We start from the raw sequence: 19858 nt of genomic DNA, 5'->3' as shown, positions 1-19858 counted from the left end.
TACTTTTCACTATGTTTTTACACTATTTGGACCCCCATTGAAAATAAGCTAGGTTTAATTAGCTATCATGGGTCATCCATTACCCCTGTTGCATATCTCATGATTTAAATATAGTCCTGTCCTACATTATATGAAGGGCATCAGAATTAAAATAAAATCAATTAATAAATAAATTGGTAAATTTGTTTAAAACTCTGTATCATAGTTAACAATTTCTTTGTCCCCAGCCAAAGGGCAGTAATAGTTAGACAAAATAGAATGTTTCCAGATTTACTACGATGGTATAAAGCAATACCTTTTTTCTCATTATAATCTTCTTCTTTTTTTCCTTCTCATTATCTATTTCACTTTTATGTTGTGTGAGGAAGTCTCTCGTTCTCTTTTTAAAATCTCGGCAAGATATTCTATTGTTAATAAGCTTCACATTTTTGACAATCAGAGGATCTACTTTAGAGTTTGCATTCTATGAATATAATATAGGCCTATCAATACAAAAAATACACGTTGTAGATTACAAATTCATCTTTTCTCTATTTAAGATGAATTTGTAATCTACTACATGTATTTTGTTGATAATGAAAATATATTTAATTCTATTCCTTCTTTCGATTGATAATATTGACTACTTCGTTCACCGTGAGTTTTAATTTATCACATTTAGTATAAGATTTGGCGTTTTAGGGAAAAATTTCCAAATAATATTTCATGCGAAAGTAGAAATCATTAAGCTTGACTATTATAGTGTATATCCATCTATTATGTCTATGGTTATTTTTTTACTAATAAGGTACCTTCTCCCGGTCCAGTGGTTAAAATGGTATAACCTTCGGGCGGCGCCATGTTATTTTATTAGGAGGGGAAGGGCGAGTAGCCGCAGGGGCGGGGTGTCTGATGAAGATGTGCCACCCTGAGAAGTTCAAGATTTTGTTTAAATTGATGCATAAATGGATCGATTTGGTACATACTTTTTGTCAAATTAAAAAGAAAAAAAGTTTTAAGTTCAACCAACAAGAACAAGCGCAAATTAAATGTATGCCTTACCTAACATGCACTACTTTTATTTACTTCTTTTAAAAGGAACTCCAATAAATATTTACGGGGATGTTTTTCGGGCTAATGCGCGTCAAACACTTTGTTTCTATCTTTATCAATATCTCTGTTTAAATTGATGACCATCATGCAGAAGTAAAAACAAACGTTCTTGGGTCACTGTTGTTCTCAAGTACGTTTTCAGCGATCAGCAATCGAAGTTCACTAAATGAACGCTGCAGCAGAAACACTAGTAAGTGCGTAGGTCACCATATTTTTTTCAGAAGGGTTGTTATAGATGAATATGTCGTTTCCATTGAACAATCAGCAATGAGGTCTTGGAGATACAAGGGATTAATTTGATTTTTTTTTTCTTCTTCAGTTGGTGAAAGGTTCTTCGTCGTCAACCAATGGTTGAACTTCCGATAATATGAATGTAATAATGACGCGTCTATATTTCTGATCGCCCGATCTGGCTTGCCTTTTCTCTCTTTTTCTTTATTTTCTCTATCTTTATATTTTTCTTTTCCCTCTCGCCGCCTTAAATTTCATAGTTCTCTTCCTCTTGGCCTCCCTCTGTCTCTTTCCCTTCCTTTTCTTTTCCTTATATTTTTCTTTCCATTTCCTTCTCCTTTTCCTCTATCTCCTTCCCTGCCTCTTCCTTTTGTGTGTGAAAATGATAGGGGTGGCCGCCCCCTGCCCCCCCCCATGTGGCGCTGCACCTGCCTTTTCACACTCCTTTTTTTTTCAGGCTGCCCTGATCAAAAGTTTCTTTCCACGAATGACTGGTTATTGGCTTTCAATCTTGATCCAGTTCCTTCTACCTTTCATTTTGCATGAAAAAATAATTTTCAAGAACCCTCTCATCTCCCTCCCTTCGTATATAACACAATTCCCCTTTTCTCTGTCTCCATTCTCTTTTTTAATCTGTCCCCGCCCTCTCCCCCAACTCTTACATTTTGACGAATCTCTTTACCCCTCCTTCCTTTCTTTTGCGCCCCACCCAATCTTTTATTTTGTGTTTCTTTTTATCCCTTTAACTCTCCCCCTCTCCTTCTCTCTCTCTCTCTCTCTCTCTCTCATTATATCTTTTTATCCCTTTAACTCTCCCCCTCTCCTTCTCTCTCTCTCTCTCTCTCTCTCATTATATCTCTTCATTCCGCTCTCTCTTTTCTTCTCTTAAAGTGAAAGTTTATCCTGGTATTATGTTGGTTTTATCATAAGCAGAAACACGAGAGAAACAGATAAGTTATAAGTCTGAGCTGAAACCGATTAAAGATAAGAAATTTGTCAATTTTGGAAAGTGCGATCAATCAAACACAAATTGGCAACTCTGTGATGTATCTTGCAAGGTCCCCTTCGTCCCATTTGCCTAACAAGCTGTACTAAAAAGAAAATCAAAAATGTTTCATTTATAAATTGCATGTATGTTTTTATACAACCCCTGTTCGAAACAAATCTATTCCGTCATCAATAAATTTTATGAAAGTTTATAAAATTTTCTTTGCAGAGCAAATTGGAGAGGCCCTCGCAAAATAGGTCATGGTGATGTCAATTTGTGTTTCACTGATTACAACTTTAACAATTAATAACTTTCCCACTTTTGATCCAAATAAAAGCATGAATTAAGTAATACAAAAATAAAAAGCACAAATCATTTTCTCTTCCTTTATTAAAATCAACTCAATATCAGGGTGGACTTCCCCTGTAATCGATTGCTCTTTTTAATCTATTTTCATAGTGCTGTATTTTTAAATAGTACATGATGTATTCATCAACTGTCTCAACCTCATTTATACAAAGTTAAAGTAATATTTATTTCACAAAAATCAATTAATACATGTATTTATTTAATATATACAAATAAAAGCATAAATTAAGTAGTACAAAAACGAAATAAAAACATTTTAAAAAATTTAAAGATTGAAAGAATTTATGGGAGAGTACTGAAGACGGTGTGGTTATCAACTCGATCATCACCAAAAGCTGAGCGAATGTCATCATTGCATCATGAAACTCTTGAAAAACATTATTATCTGGAAAAGACATTGCATAAAAAATTCACAAATAAAAGTATAAGAAATAGCAGCTGTATTTTACACAGTACTGACTGACATTATATCAGAATCCCCTACCAACAAAAAATTCAAACAATTAACATTGTATGTACTTAACTTATTAAGGCCACATTGTATAGGAATGTTACAATATGGATATATTGTATTACAAAATTCAGAATAATAAATAGCTAGAATATATTCATAACATCAGTACTGCACTAAATATATGCAGCTTGTCAAGTCAAATAAATGAAAGAAACATTATTATACTATTATAGAACTACATTAGGGAAACAGCACAATATTCAAATGAATGAAGATTGCATGTGAACATGCATTTACAACAATTCAAGTTTATATCCCTAATTCAAAATAATGCATATATAAGCAACCCTGATAAACATAATACAGAAATGGCATAAATTTCCTAATCCTTTCGTAACTTCCTCTCCAAACAACAATCATATCATCAAATGAAATTTATTGAGATCTGGTGAAATAATCAATTAGTGCAGGTGTAAACTATTTACAATTAAAAAATCTTCTGCTTTGAAATTGGTCTTTTTACAGGAAAAGGGAATGTCATGGCAGCTCAAGATATGTTAATTGTTTTAATTGCACGTTCCTCTTGACAACATCCGACATGAACAAGTCTTCAAGTTTATGTACTTATATATATATATATTTATGTTGTTGTACAGAATAATGCAATTGTTACATCAGGCAAAAGGCATATAACCAGTGGCTATATGTTTACATTTTTTAAAACTAAATAGTTAAGACTTGTTTAAAGGTAAAGACCAGTATTGGAAACGCCCCAATTTCAAAAAATGAAATGGAAGCTCTCATTACCAATCATGTGAAAGAATATGTTTTGACTAATACATGATGATAACAAATTTGCTGGGAAACCGCCTACTAATTCATATATTTGGTCAATTTGTTTCTCTCATGGACTGTGAGAGATATAGGGTAGTCCCATATACATCTTTCTGTGTATAGTGCTTGTAACTTTACGAAGAATGGGCCAAATTTCTTATCATTTTGATGATTCCAGAACCTTGCAGATGCTAGATGCTAGATGATCAACCTTTTCTGATCGATTCCACAACGTTTCTTTCACAATGCAATCGCATGACCATAACTGGTCTTTACCTTTAATTAAATCTCACAATTTCATTAAACTGGATTTTTTACAAACTTTGAATAGCTGGCATATTTTTAACGGCAATCTCAATGAAGATCATATTAATCGTTTAGGGAAGAATGGATATTATAACTATTGATATTATACATAAAATCAATGGGCTATTCATTATGATTTAGACCCACATAGTAGTCAGTGTCCATGCATATGTATTGCATCATAATTCGCCGACACCAGATTTGGTTGAATAACCAAACGATGTGTGCACGGGTCTCTCAGGCAGCGAAACTTGTCATCTCACCAGGGGAGTGTTTCATAAAGACTAAGATCAACTTTAAATTGGACTTAACTATGGCAGGTCATTCATGCCACTGTTTGCTCTCACCATTATGATCTTTAGATAATATTTTTTCCTTCAATAATGAATTATCACAAAATGTAGATTCTGTAGTTTTTTTACCATGATTTGTACGTCCCTTGAGAGACCCATGCCAGTAAATGGTGAGAGCAAATATTGTCATGAATGGCCTGCCAAAGTTAAGTCCAACTTAAAGTTGATCTTAGTCTTTGTGAACACCCCCCAGATAATACTCCAGCTTGCCTTCATATCTCGAGGGTGATGGAATTTTATGATGATGAGAAGGCAGTAGGTTCAGGGCACAATTCACTACATATAATACCCGTTTGGTGATAGAAGCAAATTGATAAAAGTGAAGTCCACTCTTGGTGATTGAAAACACCTTTTTATTGGGTAAACACCTGAATGGTGTCAAATTCTCCATCATAACCCACTACCATGAGCCTTTAAATAATCATACATGATAACAAAGTTCATAAGAAAGGCAAAAGAAATCAATCTTTAAGACATTTACATGAACGTAATATCATAGCTTTCAATTACACTTTGCATCACACACCTTATGAAAAATCAGCCTTTCTTCAAATTTCTCCCCTATTTGAGAACCAGAGAGCTAAATAGATTAGGCTGAAATCTCTATTTCCAACATCCTCTTGTTGTCAAAATCAACAAAATTCAAATATTCAACCCCCATTTACTCTCATGATTCTCCACCACTGGGACGGTAAAAGATTTTACAAAGCATTGAGGTCAGTAGTTCAAAATCCTTTTGATACTGAATAAGGCCGGAAGAAAAGAAAAATCACTTAATATGTTCTTTCCTAATTCTGAGCACATAAAACAATTTACATCACAATTAATTCAGCAGTTTGATATTCATATATAGTTTCCAATGTTGAATCAAGATGAAAGCAAATCCTTCATTGGATTGCTTTCTTCCATCCTGAGGTACCTTGTATGGGAGTATTTTTGCTCTCTTAGCAGTCAGGTAAAATAACCACCACTAAACTAAACTAAACACTTAAGTTCATCTACCAGATTCACTTTCATGATATGCTATTCACTGATAAAAGTCACTCCCTGAATGAAAATTTCTATACAATTATTTTTAATTATCACTAGTATTATTACATAACCTCTCTTATTTTTATTGTCGTCATTAAGTATTTGGCATTACCTGAGCCTACGAAGGGAAAAGCGAATTTAATCACTGTAACCCTAGATCTAACCATTGCAAGCCTAATGGCAAAGAGTTCCTTGTTTTGTTTGGCTGTTACTTCTCCAGTTCCGTTGAGCCATTGTCATCACCTCTATTGGATTGCTCTGCTTCCAGCCTCAAGTATCTCGTACGGAAGAAGAGGATGAGAATCGCCGTGACAACAATGCCATACCCAGCATACACAAACAAAGGAACTGTATGATGATAGACAGTGGAAAAGAAGGAAGAAAGATGAAAAGGGAGAAAAAGAAGGAAGAGATAAAGGGAGGAAGAAGAAAGAGATAAAGGGAGGAAGTAGAAAGAGATAAAGGTAGGGTAACACAGAGAAAATGGATGGAAAAGAGAAACAATGTAGGAAAGAGGGAGAGAAGGAAGAAGACATCATTAATATATGGAACAGGGATATGATGGGAGGGGGGCAGAGTGAGAGATACATAGAGAAAGAGATAGACAGAGACAACGGAACAAAAAGAAAAGTGTTTTAAAAGTTCTAAATCATTTTAAAGCACAAATTTAATAATGAATTAAAATGAGAGAGAGAGACAAATCAAGATGACATTTTACATCACTCTTTTTATCAAACATGATTTACTTCTGAGGGTAATTTATCAATCCTACTATCGAAATATTCAGTCTATTTAAGATAGTAATTTTTCTTTCTCTCATCCCTGTTCCCCTTATTGCATGTTTTTTTATAAATTTAATGTATTGTAAATGTTTTTAAACGGAGATGGAATTGATTTGAATAAAGTAAGTTGAATTGAATTTGAGCAAATTAAATTGAATTGAAATACTACCTTGACCTTGTGGCATAGAAAAAAGTTAAACAATAATAATAATAATATTCTGCTTTTATATAGCACCAAAAACATCAAAATAACGATGTGTCTAAGCACTTTACATATATATTATTACCCCGGTCATCAGATTTAGGCTTACCCGCACACAATGTATGTACATTCTCCACTCCCTGGGGAGCATTCCGGCTAGTCGCCATTTTACAAGCACACACTTGCTCATTTAACCACATTAACTTTCGCATCCTACCCATTTAACACCCGGATGGAGAGTGGCAAATGTAGATCAATGTCTTGCAGAAGGACATTAGTGCCGCGGCGGGGCTTGAACTGCGGACCTTGTGATCCACAGTCCAGTGACATTTCCAATCGACCACGACACCTCTACCTTGACCTTGCAGCATAAAAAGATTTAAAGAGAAAACAAACAGGAGACAGCATAACATTCTGCAGTACTCACTTGTCATATCAAGCACAGTTTTAATTTCATCATCTGGCATTGTGGACATCATCGAAGTTGTAACAGCACTGTCACTAGAGAGTGTTGATGTGACGTTAGGCAGTGAGAGATCAATGCACTTTTGATCAGGGAGCAGTTCCACGTTGACAGGCTGAGCCAGGACCTGGCCTAAGATGATGAGAATGATTCCTTGAAGCTGACTAAGAAGAAGAAGATACTGGTATGTATATATATATATATATATAAAATATATATATTTAAGTACTTATATAATACTGGATACAAGAATATATTGCTAGAGCTATGACAATATTGAACAATTCCAAGACGAGTCCAATATTGTTATAGCGAGAGCAATATATTCTTGTATCACACAAAAGCAAAGCCATATTATACAAATAATGAATGGTTATGAGTTCAATAGTGCGAATATTTTCATGAGTTGAAAGATTAACATTCTATTTAACGAGGCGTCAGCCGAGTTGAATAGAATTCACGTTAATCTTTTAACGAATGAAAATATTCGCACCATTGAACGAATGAAAAACATTCATTATTTGTTTTATACAACATCAAAGAAGATCTAATAGAACGTTAATCAACAAATGATACTTTACTCCTTATATTAAAGATAAATTAAAGTTGGAGTCAAGCGTTCTCGGTTACATTCAGATTGCCTTCGCGTACCGTCAGATACACGAAGGGATACGCGCGCACGGCTGAGAGGTACGCAGTCTGCATATAACCAAAAATGCACGACCGTGCAATATAACATCTATTGAATATCATGTGACCAACAATCCTCCAATCAAATGACAAGGATCCACGTAGGTGTTGTATAAAACATTATTATTATTATGTATATCAGGCTGACTAGTGAAATAACAACCTCTGACTTAATTACCTTGGTAAATATGGCTTTTTTTTGTGTGTGTGATATCAATATCGATAGTTGAAGTTCCTGGATGCCTGAGCAATAGGAAAACAATATTAGTTAGTCATCTGGGTACTGCGCTAAAGATATTGAATACACTGAATTATTGTACCACATGGAAGCCTTATATAGATAATAATTATATAATATTGACTGGCCTTGAGGGGTATATCAGAAATATTGACCAAGCTCAGATCATATTGCCCCGAGTCGAAAGACGAGGGCAATATGGTCTTAGCGCGGTCAATATTTCTGATATCCCCCGAAAGTAAAGCCAGTCAATATTTTTATTGTTATCCAAATCAGACATCTAGAGCAAATACAGACATCCATCATGACAATCTCAAGAACTGAACAAACTTTGTCAAACCAACACTGTGCATCCAGTGCATGCTTGACAAAATTTTCGATACACTGCAAACAGTGTGTATTTGGTGTGATTATTACGTCACAATAGAGTGCGCGCAAAGTGCGCAGGTTCTCGTACGCATAATAGATGCGCAATGAAAATGCGACGCGGTCAATACAAGATGCCCGGATGCGAGACCGTGGAAAATACCAAGGTATATTTTCACTCGTCTCTACACGCAAAGTCAATACGCGCAGGGAGACCAAGGAAAATACAAAGAATATACCCCTCCGTTCCCACTGCTAGTGAAAACTAGGGCAATACGGTTTTGTAAATGACCAGCTCAGATGTCTGATACGGGTAATAATGATTGATATTCCCTTTTTCTACCGGTATACAAGAAGGATTGAGACTTTGCTGGTAGTCGCACAAGATTTGGCTACATTGCTGAATTTCTATATTAATATGACTGTTTGATAAGTAGAAATTAATATATTCCCATATGTAAATACAATATAAAATGTTACATATGTTATTTATTTATTGATTTATGAATTGATGGTCACCTTCAATTATAAAGTGTGTTATACCATGGATATATCAGAAAGACCTACACAACACAAGAGGCGGTTTGTCATCTGGCTATATAAATACTTAATTAAATGAAAAAAATCAAGTGAGAAAAATCAGACACTCCCTTCCATATCAATTGAAGTATACATAACTCTAATGTCCTAAGCTTTCAACTCTGAATATCAACCCCTTTTTTTGCTGCCACTGTTTTGTTGCCATTAGGCCTGTGTTCATTGATCAGCTTGAGTTTGCCAAATTGAACCCGCTATTTTCAAACTAAGGATATTATCCCAAAGCTCGAAATTGCATCTTCACCAGACCGCTACGCTCATCACAAGCTCGATTGGGTGCAAAATAGCCTGCTATTTTCTAAATAGTGGTATATTTTCTAGACCAAATATCCAACTAATTGCAACTGCGAACTGATGAGGATGCAAATTAACTAGCTAATTTGCGATCGGGATAGTTGAAATAGCGGGTTAAATCGCAAACTCGAGCTGATGAAGACAGGCCTTTTGTGTATTCAACAAGCACACATCATAATGGTGTCATTCATGTCAATATTGCTTCAAACACTTTAAAAATACAATGGCCCAGGGGGACAGGGAGAGAGAGATCCATGATGCTTTTCACTAGAAACTAGTATAATTATATAAATAACTTTTAGAGAGAGAAAAAGACGAACTTACCCTGACATCTGCAGCATACAGGCACTGGTTCCCTCGGCTACCGGGTAGGAGCACTCCACCCCTAGCTCTAGAGAGATAGAGAACTGGGCTAGACCAAACAGACCAAAGCCTACAGCCCCAATCAGCACCCCAGCCCCAGCATAGGCAAACTTGGAAGACTGAACGGACAAAGGTAGGAATATGGAGAAGAGGAGGAAGAAGAAGAAGAAAATAATTTAATCAAAGTATAATTCTGATTCAACAGCAGTGTAACCAAAGTTTTACACCTCACTAGTCATCATAATGAACTAAAGGAGAACAAAGATGTGTGTATGTGCTTTCATTTTCCAATAATTTGTTTTGGTGTTGTTCGTTTTACCCGACTGCTAAGAATTAAAGCACGTGTAAGTTTTTAATAAGCAACCAGGGGAACAACAGCTTTAAGTCCTCTCTGAAGGACTTGGTAATGAGGATTAATGTCTTACCAAACGACACTACTGAGCGCATTGACTTGGTTTCGTACCCGGGACCTGCAGGTTACGAGACCACTGCTCTATACCACTGAGCTATCGCGCCTCCTCCTGTTTAATACTTACAATTGACAAGATGAAGACAAAAAGAATAGCCGCTGCACTGCAGATCTTAACGACCGGTGTGAAAGCCTTTGTCTTGTCGACAATAAGACCAGTTACTACTGCTCCAAGTAGACCAACACCTATCATCAGGGCTCCAACCAGGCCTGCAAAGTCCTGCAAAATCAGAAAACAAAAATGTTGCAATCAATAATAATAATAATATTCTGTGTTTATATAGCGCTCAATACATTGATCCAACGATGTGCCTAAGTGCTTTACGGATATATTATTACCCCGGTCATCGGATTCAGGCTTACCCGCACACAATGTATGTACATTTCCACTCCCTGGGGAGTATTCCAGCCATTCGCCATTTTACAAGCGCACACTTGCTAGTCCAACCACCTGAACTTTCGCAACCTACATAATAACAGCTCTTTTGATTGTACTCTATTCTATATTTATTATTGAAATTGTTATCACAAGTTTCCCCTTTCTATTGTTTATTGTATGATTTAAAAAAATATGTTTTATGTTACAGGAATGCAATTAAAAAATAGGAATGAGCTGATTATTTTTATCCTGTCAAAATATATTTTGATAAAATGAATAAAATATGCATAAGTAATTACTCTGAAATGAACCATTATTTGTGTACAGTGTGTAACTTTTTCAAATTTGAAACAAGGTGACCTGAATCAATCAAGAGGTACTAATACTACAAGTAATATTCTGTTTTAGCATGGTGCATATATTTCATATTAACAATTCTCTATCTCTGCTCTATTACAAAATGCTTGGAAAATATCACTAAACACAATGTAATTTGTTATGGTGGTTTTCTTCTTGACCTAAATTTTCCATCATTTTTTGTCTAACTATATATATACTATATACTCCAGAGAAGCTACCTTATATTCATATGTCCCAATTGACGGTAAAGGTGTTGTCAAAAGAATATTTCTAGTATTTTGATTTCTATTTACTTACATCGTTGTAGCCAATGGGGCACACAATTTGCTCCAGGAATGTGCTGATAGCATTGAAGATACCATAGCCTGCTCCGAAGAAGGCAAAAAGGATCACAAAGCGCCGATTCCTTGCAAGCTGCCATGATACAGGAAGAAATCAACAAGGATATTTAAAGTTGTACATTTAATTTTTTCGGAATAATAATGGGTGTGACATGTTCAAAATGGGGCCTGATAGCATATTTAAAATAGCACAGATCATATATTCTGGACATGACCTTTATTTTTCTCTCAATGCAATTTTTTAAAATAGACTCTAAAAAGCGTTTTAAAGCTCTGTAATTGACAAATCAGACCTGTATTGCAAATTAAACTAATCACAATTGTCCACAAACTTTGTAATGGTCTTTTCATTAGGAAAATGTTCAAAGTGGATTATATTGCAGCTACAAATCTCAGTCCACCAAGAATTTTGTTTTAAAATTTTACTTTTAATCTCACCAGTTTGAGTCCAACCAAGAAAGGTTGAGTCTTAGTGTCTGCACTGCTGGATGGGGGAGTGGGAGGACCACTGCTGCATATACCAAATGTTGCCATGGCAACACCAAGCAATGCTGGTATGACAAAGACCCACAGCTAAGGAGAGAGAAAACATTTATCAATTTTGTTTAATGTGTTGATCAATTAAGTTGTATACACTTAATTTTTTTGTATACATTTTTTTTATAGGAGATGGTGCAGAGTCTGTACATCCAATATCTGGAGAACAATTATTGTTTGGTCAACTTGTGAAATTATCACCAATCCATTGAGGTGGTTTGTTAAGGAAAAGAATGCGTTCTTCTATTTTTCCTATCACTGGCATCGGCGTATACTAACTGGCAACTCTAAGCCAAAAGAGGCGAGTCACTGATCACTGTCGTTCTCATGCACGCATCCATCCATTGAGGTGCAAAGTCAGGATCTGATGTTAAGAAAACAGATATGTTCTTCTGTTTTCCTTTCAATGGCATTGGAGTATAATGTACAAGGGGCATCGTGTCAGTGACATCACTGGGCCAACAATTGTCAATTGTCCTTATCTTCGGACCCAAAGTCCTTCAACAGTATCAAAGGCTGCTTGATTTTGGTGATTGGATAAGAGCCGGTATATTCAGGATGGTATGGTAGTGGGCAGAACATTAAACAATAGATAATGACCGAACAATAAAAAGAATAGATAATGACCTAAAAGACAGAAATTAAAAAATAGAACCCAGCTAAATCCAAACGTCAAGAAAGAATACAGTCGAGGAAACTTGTGGATATGTGTCCCCCCCCCCCCCCATAAGCTACGGAACAAGTAAAGGTCCAAGGTAAGGTAATCAAATGCAAAACATGCTCTATACTTTCAACTCATACACTTGGGGCGTTGCAAGAAAGTTGCAATCAATTGCAAATCCCCCAAATCAAGCGTAAGTCTTGCGATTAATTGCAAATTTGCAATTGATCGCAAATTAATTTTCTTGCAACGCCCAATTAGTAAGAGAGAGAGAGAGCGAGAGGGGGGGGGGGAATAAAAGCTAGATCTAGTTAACTTCTTTTAATTGTTAAAACTATCCTAACAAATTCCTAGGAAACTAATTAGGAGACTATAGTGGGGCGTTGCAAGAAAGTTGAGTTGCAATCGATTGCAAATATATCAGATGCAAATGTTGCAACTTGCAATCAATCGCAACTTTCTTGCAACGCCCCATAAGAAAGTCGACTTACCATTAATGGAATATCACTTGGTTCACTGACAAGAAGCGCAGAAAGGAGAAAAGAGAGAAGGATACCCAACGGGTTAGCCATGGTGGCTAGGATGTTTGCTATGGCTCTCTGGCTGTCATTGAACCACAGAGCAGCCATCTTGGTGGGGGAGAAGAGCAAGAAAGGTTGTCCAAAGGCAGCAAGGGTCTGGCCGACCATGACGATGGCAAACTGGGTGGTCTCTGGGATCGGGAAGAGGACGCCAAGGTAGCGAAGTAGAAGGCCAAGGAAATTGAGCCATGCACCAAGTAGGATCTGTGATTGTATAAGCGCAGTGTTGTAGATAAATCAATGGTACTCTAAAATATTTAAAATCAGGTACTATACCACATCACTCCAAAGCAAAGAGTCAATATTTCTCCCCAAAATAAAATGTGTATTCATCCAATAACAACTTTCAATGCTATCCTACCATGTTTTTATAAGTGTTTTCCAAAACTTGAGGTAAAAAGCAAGATGGCAAAAGGTGACCAAATATCTTCTATATTTACAAATGATAATGCACTGCTTGAAAAACAATTTTTTTGTTTTGTGGATTACTTCAGATAAGAATGTATTTTCAAAAATATCAAATAGTTTCTTTAGAGTATTAAATGTAAATTGTAATATGTTACAACATATTTAACATATTAGTCCTCTAAATACGTCTTAAACTCCAACTGTGTGTCAGACTATAACTGCTCATGGTGTTCATTTACATATATTTCATGTTTACGAGTGCATTTGTGAATATGAACTGCACGAAGGTTAAGTCACAAATTGGCAATGAACGAGACTTGTCAAGCTCATTATCCTGTCAATTGCGCCTTATAGCTAAGTGCAGCACATATCACATATGCCGAGCTTCAAAACCTGATTTAATTTTTTTTTTTTTTTTTTAATGAAACAGGTCAGCAATATGAATAGAAGTTGAGAAATTTATAGCAAAATATCTGATCAAATGCCAAGAATTACAGAGTACACAGGGGTCACCATTTGCTTTGAATGACATCACAGTACATCAGCATCAGTGTCCTTGCCATTTAAAACTATTTGCATTGCACTGCACCTCAATTTTGTACGCTTCAGAGATACGCATACAAGCATCTCAGTCATTTTTTAACCAGTTTTTAATGGAAAATTTTAGCACGGTAGGCCTAGTAGGAAAGAAAGATAATAATAATAATAATAATAAAATATGTATAAAGCGCATAATAAACAAAAGTTTCTCTATGCGCTGTACAAGCACGGATGACAAGAAAGATTATCACACAAAAGGAATCAACAAACAGAAATATAAATATCTTATAACTACTAAAATGACTAACTTAACATATTACTAAAATAATAAAAAGATAGCTAACATGATCAAAACAAATAACGTATTAAGTAAGGACTAAATACAGCTTAAGCTAATTAATTAAGAGGTGCATTTTAGTACAGAAGAGGGTGCCTGTCGTGTAAATTTGGGAAGATTGTTCGAAAGATTTGGTCCAGCAACTGCAAAAGATCTGCCCCCCCCCCCTCATAGAATAATTATGTATTGGTTCTTGGTACACAAAGTAATGCTTGATTGCTTGAACGGAAGGTTTAGGGTGGGTGGTATTGTTTGAGCAAATCAGTCAGGTATGAAGGCCGAGAAGAACTGTGTTGTGCTTTAAATGTAATTAATAAAAGTTTGAACATGATGAGCCTATCTACAGGAAGCCAGCGCTTATCTACAGGAAGTTAGTGTATAGTTTCTTTAGAATACTACATATACTTTGTTGGCGTGGAGTATGCACGTGGTGTCATTTGACCAATTACACTGTCTACATTCTTGAACCTGTTTTATAATTATTTATTAATTAATGTCAAAGTTCATATATACATACCGCAACTCGAAGCCCATACGCATTCAGTTCCCATGCTACGACAAAGCCCATTGGTACGGCCACAACCAGGTAGACCAAAGAAAACCAGTTGACTGCATCTACGGAGACCTGAAAATACTCCGCTGTGAAATTTGTAACTGCAGCAAAACAGATCCATGCCTGCAAGATGTTAAAATGAAGGTGAAAAAGATAGATAAATCGTATTCTTGATTGTTCAATTTTTTTTTATTTCTTCGTGTTCATCTTCTTTTTCATCATCTTCTTCTTCTTTACCATCATCTTATTCTTCCTTCTTCTTCATCATCTTCTTCTTCTCCTTCGTCTGATCTGCAAAAGTACAAGCCATCTTGTTGTCAGTGTATACATGTACATACTTTTCAAGCTGTGCACTTACATTTTAAGTGCTGTGGAAGATATAATCTATATATGGAGTTAAACATCTACTGTGTCCCACTTTAGGGAAGTGGACTCTCACATGTCAAATCTCTAGGCCCCTTTGTATTAGAAATGCAATTAGCCTGGAAGGCTCTCTGAAAGAGTAAAGAGTCAATACTTCTTTCCAGCATTAGCTCTTTACTCTTCTTCCAGATAGACCAAATAATCTGTCTATTTCATGTTGGGATATATTCTACTGAGACTACATCTGGCTCCATGAGAGACTCAAAAGAAATAATCAATATGTTAATGATTCCTCCAACTAGACACATTTTTGTTATCTTCCAGAGAGCCTTCCAAAGTTCCAAGCTAAGCTAAGACTAAGCGAGTGTGTTGCTTGTCATAATTTGCAGGATGACTGTTATGCAGTTTAAAAAAAAAAAATCTTTAAAAAAGTTTCATCAGTATATAAATCCAAAATATTCTTTCAATGAAATTCAGCTATATGTTTTAGCATCTGAATGTATACATATTTAAATGATGTCAATTTTAAAAAATGTGATCAGTGCATATGACAAACTTTGTTGATCCATGAATTGATCAAATTAATTATGAATGTACCAGCTGGCATGCATCTATCCATTTATTTATTTCTTGATCAAGCACCACACAATTTTTGTGATTCAGTCAGAGTCAGTTAATCCCCCACACGACTTACCATTGCATTTGAAATATTCAATATAGCCATTGTAGCTACTACAAACCATCTCCATTTGTACATTCTGTATGTTGGCTCGATTAACTGATTTCTGCTTGTTACGAGTGTCGAAGAACGAGCTCCATTTTCGCCGTGCTCGCTGGTAATAATAATGGCACTGGTATCACAGATGGGAGTTTCTTCGACTGATCCGACTTCGCTTTCCTCTTCTCCATTTTTCTCATCTTCATCCAGAGCATACTTTGGATTCGAATACTTTACTTCACTTTCCGCCATGGTGCATAGCCGTTATTAACATCGACGGAATACAACTAAATACATGTAGATATCATTACGATCTGCGTTGTTTATTGTGCAAGATCGGGTCGACTGTTGACATGTGATGTACCGTACGTAGAGAGCGAGAGGATCAAGGTCGATGATTGTATTGTAAATGGGCGTGGCAATTGATCGCTCGCGATCGCTAGGCTATTTAGTAGTCTATATAAACAAACTATATATTACTTTATGTTCAAAGTTGGTCTCCCTCTTTCATTTAATAAGAATACTTATATACATTTTATGAATTAAATCGTGTTTTAAATTTATAATTTAATATCTTACATCTCTTTTATGACTCAGAATTAAATTTTTGTTTGCAAACAATAAACTATTGGTCTTGTTTTTCACACTAGCACTTTCATTCATATCCCCAAGTGCGAACGTAGGTTGAGTTCAAGGAAAAAAGACTTTATTTGTATTCCCTATCCACCCCCCCCCCTCTCTCTCTCTCTCTCTCTCTCTCTCTCTCTCTCTTCCTCTTTCTCATTTGATATAATTCCCGTCCCATGCTCTACATATAGCATGAACTATATTTTTGACACTGATTTTTTTTTTCTTCCCCATTCTTTGTTGACTGAAAATTGGTACTAGTCTTCATATTTGGATTTTAATCAGTAATTTGATTTTTGATACCATTATTATTTATTTTGTTAAGTTTAATATTAAATTGCAGTAGGTCTGGTCACTGAGCGGGGGTAAGGAGGGCACATCAACGATATACATCATATACACGTCACGTAGCTAATTAGAAAAAGGATCATCGAAACACTTATTTGGGCTTGAAATTACTACTAGGATCCAATATTAGCTTTTGATCAGGTTTACAAATAATTATATTTAAATCAAATGGGAGCACTAAAAACAGATTCTTGAGAGGAGCATCATTCATTCGACCGAGGAGACGATAAAACAATTAAAACATATTATAGATCAAACTGGAAATTTCAGATCTTTTCCATATGTCCAACACCTAGAATTAAATGTAAAGTACAGATAATTTATGAAAAAACTTCCAGTTAGCTGGAAAAGAAATATGAGAAAATAGAGTAATACAATTCATGATGGGAAATGAATGATATTGTATGCAAAAAAAAAATCTTTACTAATGTTTTTTTAACAGAAATCAGTAACGCCAAATATTTGTTAAAGATCAAAAGATGAATATGTTTTTTTTCTAATCTAAACTACTGCATGGAATTACTTACACAAATCATCATTTGTATGGATTTGAAATTGCCCAAAATAATATTTGTTGATTCTGCAAAGAGGAAGAGAAGACATTATTGTCTTTATCTATTAAATGTGAAAAGGTTCGTTTGATATGGAACGACTGTAATAATATTTTTGAATTAATATCCATTTCTAATCTGAGTTGGGAAGCACGTACAGCGGAGCGACTTCCACATTGGGAGGGGCACCAACAAAAATGGGCACTTTGTGGAAAAAAGGGCACCTACAAAGGGTAACTTCAAAGTGTACATGTCTTCTTTTTTTTTTTAGACATTGGGATACTTGATATCCCTGCATTTTCATGATTGCGGTGATTATATTATCATGGATGATATCAATATTTTTTCTCTCTTTACATGGTCCATCACACTTTGCAGTACTTAGAGTGTGATGGTCTGAATATTAATTTGCGAGGCGAGCGATGTGAGATAGCAACAAGTATAAGATTTGTGATGTCGAAGAGCGAATATTACATTTGATAAAAAAAATACCATGAAATATTGAAAAGACGTTTTAGAAGTAAAAATATTATATCAAATTCAAATGCGAGCTTTGGGGGGGGGGGGTAAAGAAAAAGGTGCGCTACGTCGCTTTAAATTAGGGGCGCATGTTATATAGAAAGGAAAATGAGCACTTATATCGGAAGGGAAAATGTCTTTTAATAGAAAAAGAAAAGGTGCACGTTTCAAAGTAAAAAAGGACGATTATCAGAGGTGAAAATGGGGCACTTCTCGCATCTGAAAAGGGACACTGCTCGAAAAAGAACTGATGAGAATGGAAAAGTGGCATCGTTTGAAGGAAAAGACACGCTACATATACAATTTTAATGGGGCATTTATCAGAGGTGAAAAGGGGCAGTGATGTAAATGGGAAGGAACTCATATTAAAAAAGGGAAAGGGGCACCCGCAAGATAAAAGGGGTACTTATCACAGATGAAAAGGGGCATTTAAGAGAAAGAGAAGGGATTCCTGTTTAATTGGTAAAGGGGCACTCATCAGAAGAAAAGGGCACTTATTAGTGAGGAAAAGGGGCACGTGTCAAAGTATATGAAAAAGGCAATCATCAGAATTGAAAAGGGGCACTTATCAGATGTTGATAGGGGCAGTTATCAGGGGTGAAAGGGGACATTAATGAGAAGGGAAAGGGGCACTTATCAGAAGGAAAAAGGGCAATTGCACGTGGCAAAAGAAGGGCACTTTTCAGAAGTTAAAAGATGCTCTCATCAAAGATAAAAAAGAAGCACTAATCAGAATGGAAAGGGGCGGTCATTAATAAAGAAAAATGGGCACTTGTCAAAGTAAAATGTGTAGATCTCAAAATCAAAATCAAATCAAATCAAATCAAAATCTCAGATTTGAAATGGGGCAATCATCAACGGATGAAGGGGGCACTTATCAGATTTTAATAGGGGCATTATTTTATCAGAGGCGAAAATAGGCATTTATGAGAAGGCGGAAGGGGCTCTTACGAAAAAGAAATTGAGGGGCATTTATAAAGAGGAAAGCGGGCACGTGTCAAAATAAAACTTAAAAGGGGTTATTGTTATGTTTTTATAGGGGCATAATTTACAAAGGATAAAAGGGGCTTCATGAGGAGGTGAAAGCTCTTATGAGAAAGAAATTGGGGTACTTATCTCAAGGAATAAGGCACTTATAAGAAAGGAAAAGGGGCACTTTTCCTAATATAAAATAGGTGCTTGTGCATGGGTATCTGCATGAACAAACTGGGGTACTCGTGACTTTAAAGGTACTATGTCCCTTTTGCAGCCAACCTCAAATTATGTAGAACTTTGCAGGAATTATGAATATGTCATGTATGTCCTATGTGAAATTTAAACGTTAGCAGTGTCTTCATATTCAAATTATGCAAGGAAACCCGTTTACTTGCTAGACTTCACTGTCAGACACTATTGAGTGACTGACTGGTTTTTTCTTCTTTGGTAATAACATACATGAAAAGAGTTGTAAAGGGTACATGAGCATTTGTCTACATCAATAACCCACTTCTTGTGATGGCCAAGATTAAACTGATTGAATCTTTGCGCAGCATAAAACGTATGACCATTCGGTACAAAAAAAAAAATTGGGCTCTATAGCCCTAAAGTCGATTTGACAACTAATAGTCGTTATTTTCCCACTTGAAGAATTTTTCAAGCCCCACCTTTTTTAGGGAAGTTCTAAATTAGTATTATCTTTCAAATGCAGTTGGAATTTAACTTTTTCATTTTTTTGGCCTGCAAATGGGACATAGTACCTCAATAATAATATGTTGAGAAATATGAAAATCAAAATGTCAAAGAGTATTCAGTCTTATTCTGAAGAAAAAAATCAATGCTTGTTCTAGTTTTTGGTGATGAAATATTAACTAAGTGCGATAATATTTTTTTAATTTTCCTCTACCACGGTCTGTCTCCCAAGCAGCGAAGTCTC

The 19858-nt window shown here is 35.6% G+C and overlaps 1 protein-coding gene across 1 annotated transcript; it reads right to left on the bottom strand.

Annotated features, from left to right (window-relative positions):
* Window positions 1-4878: 4878 nt before the first annotated feature.
* LOC585670 (solute carrier family 49 member A3) lies at window positions 4879-16292 on the bottom strand. The gene is made up of 9 exons (XM_785490.5): window positions 15878-16292; window positions 14785-14943; window positions 12893-13186; window positions 11642-11776; window positions 11160-11276; window positions 10191-10343; window positions 9616-9773; window positions 7071-7270; window positions 4879-6007 (listed from the first exon to the last, which is right to left on the bottom strand). The coding sequence occupies exons 1-9, from the start codon at window positions 16151-16153 to the stop codon at window positions 5868-5870; spliced, it is 1632 nt and encodes a 543-aa protein (XP_790583.2). The 5' UTR covers window positions 16154-16292; the 3' UTR covers window positions 4879-5867.
* Window positions 16293-19858: the final 3566 nt, after the last annotated feature.

The sequence above is a fragment of the Strongylocentrotus purpuratus genome, unplaced genomic scaffold (genome assembly GCF_000002235.5).
Source record: "Strongylocentrotus purpuratus isolate Spur 01 unplaced genomic scaffold, Spur_5.0 spur5_scaffold_15, whole genome shotgun sequence".
NCBI lineage: Eukaryota > Metazoa > Echinodermata > Echinoidea > Camarodonta > Strongylocentrotidae > Strongylocentrotus > Strongylocentrotus purpuratus.
This window is presented reverse-complemented; position numbering and strand designations above follow the sequence as displayed.

What these genes read in the sequence shown, in the direction of transcription:
- LOC585670 (XM_785490.5), bottom strand. Translation starts at nt 16,153, where the DNA reads ATGGCGGAAAGTGAAGTAAAGTATTCGAATCCAAAGTATGCTCTGGAT. An exon ending in CAAGTGATATTCCATTAATG is followed by an intron (nt 11,777 to 12,892) that starts GTAAGTCGACTT and finishes CTCTCTCCTTAG; the next exon opens with CTGTGGGTCTTTGTCATACC. An exon ending in GCCCCATTGGCTACAACGAT is followed by an intron (nt 10,344 to 11,159) that starts GTAAGTAAATAG and finishes CTGATTTTGCAG; the next exon opens with GACTTTGCAGGCCTGGTTGG.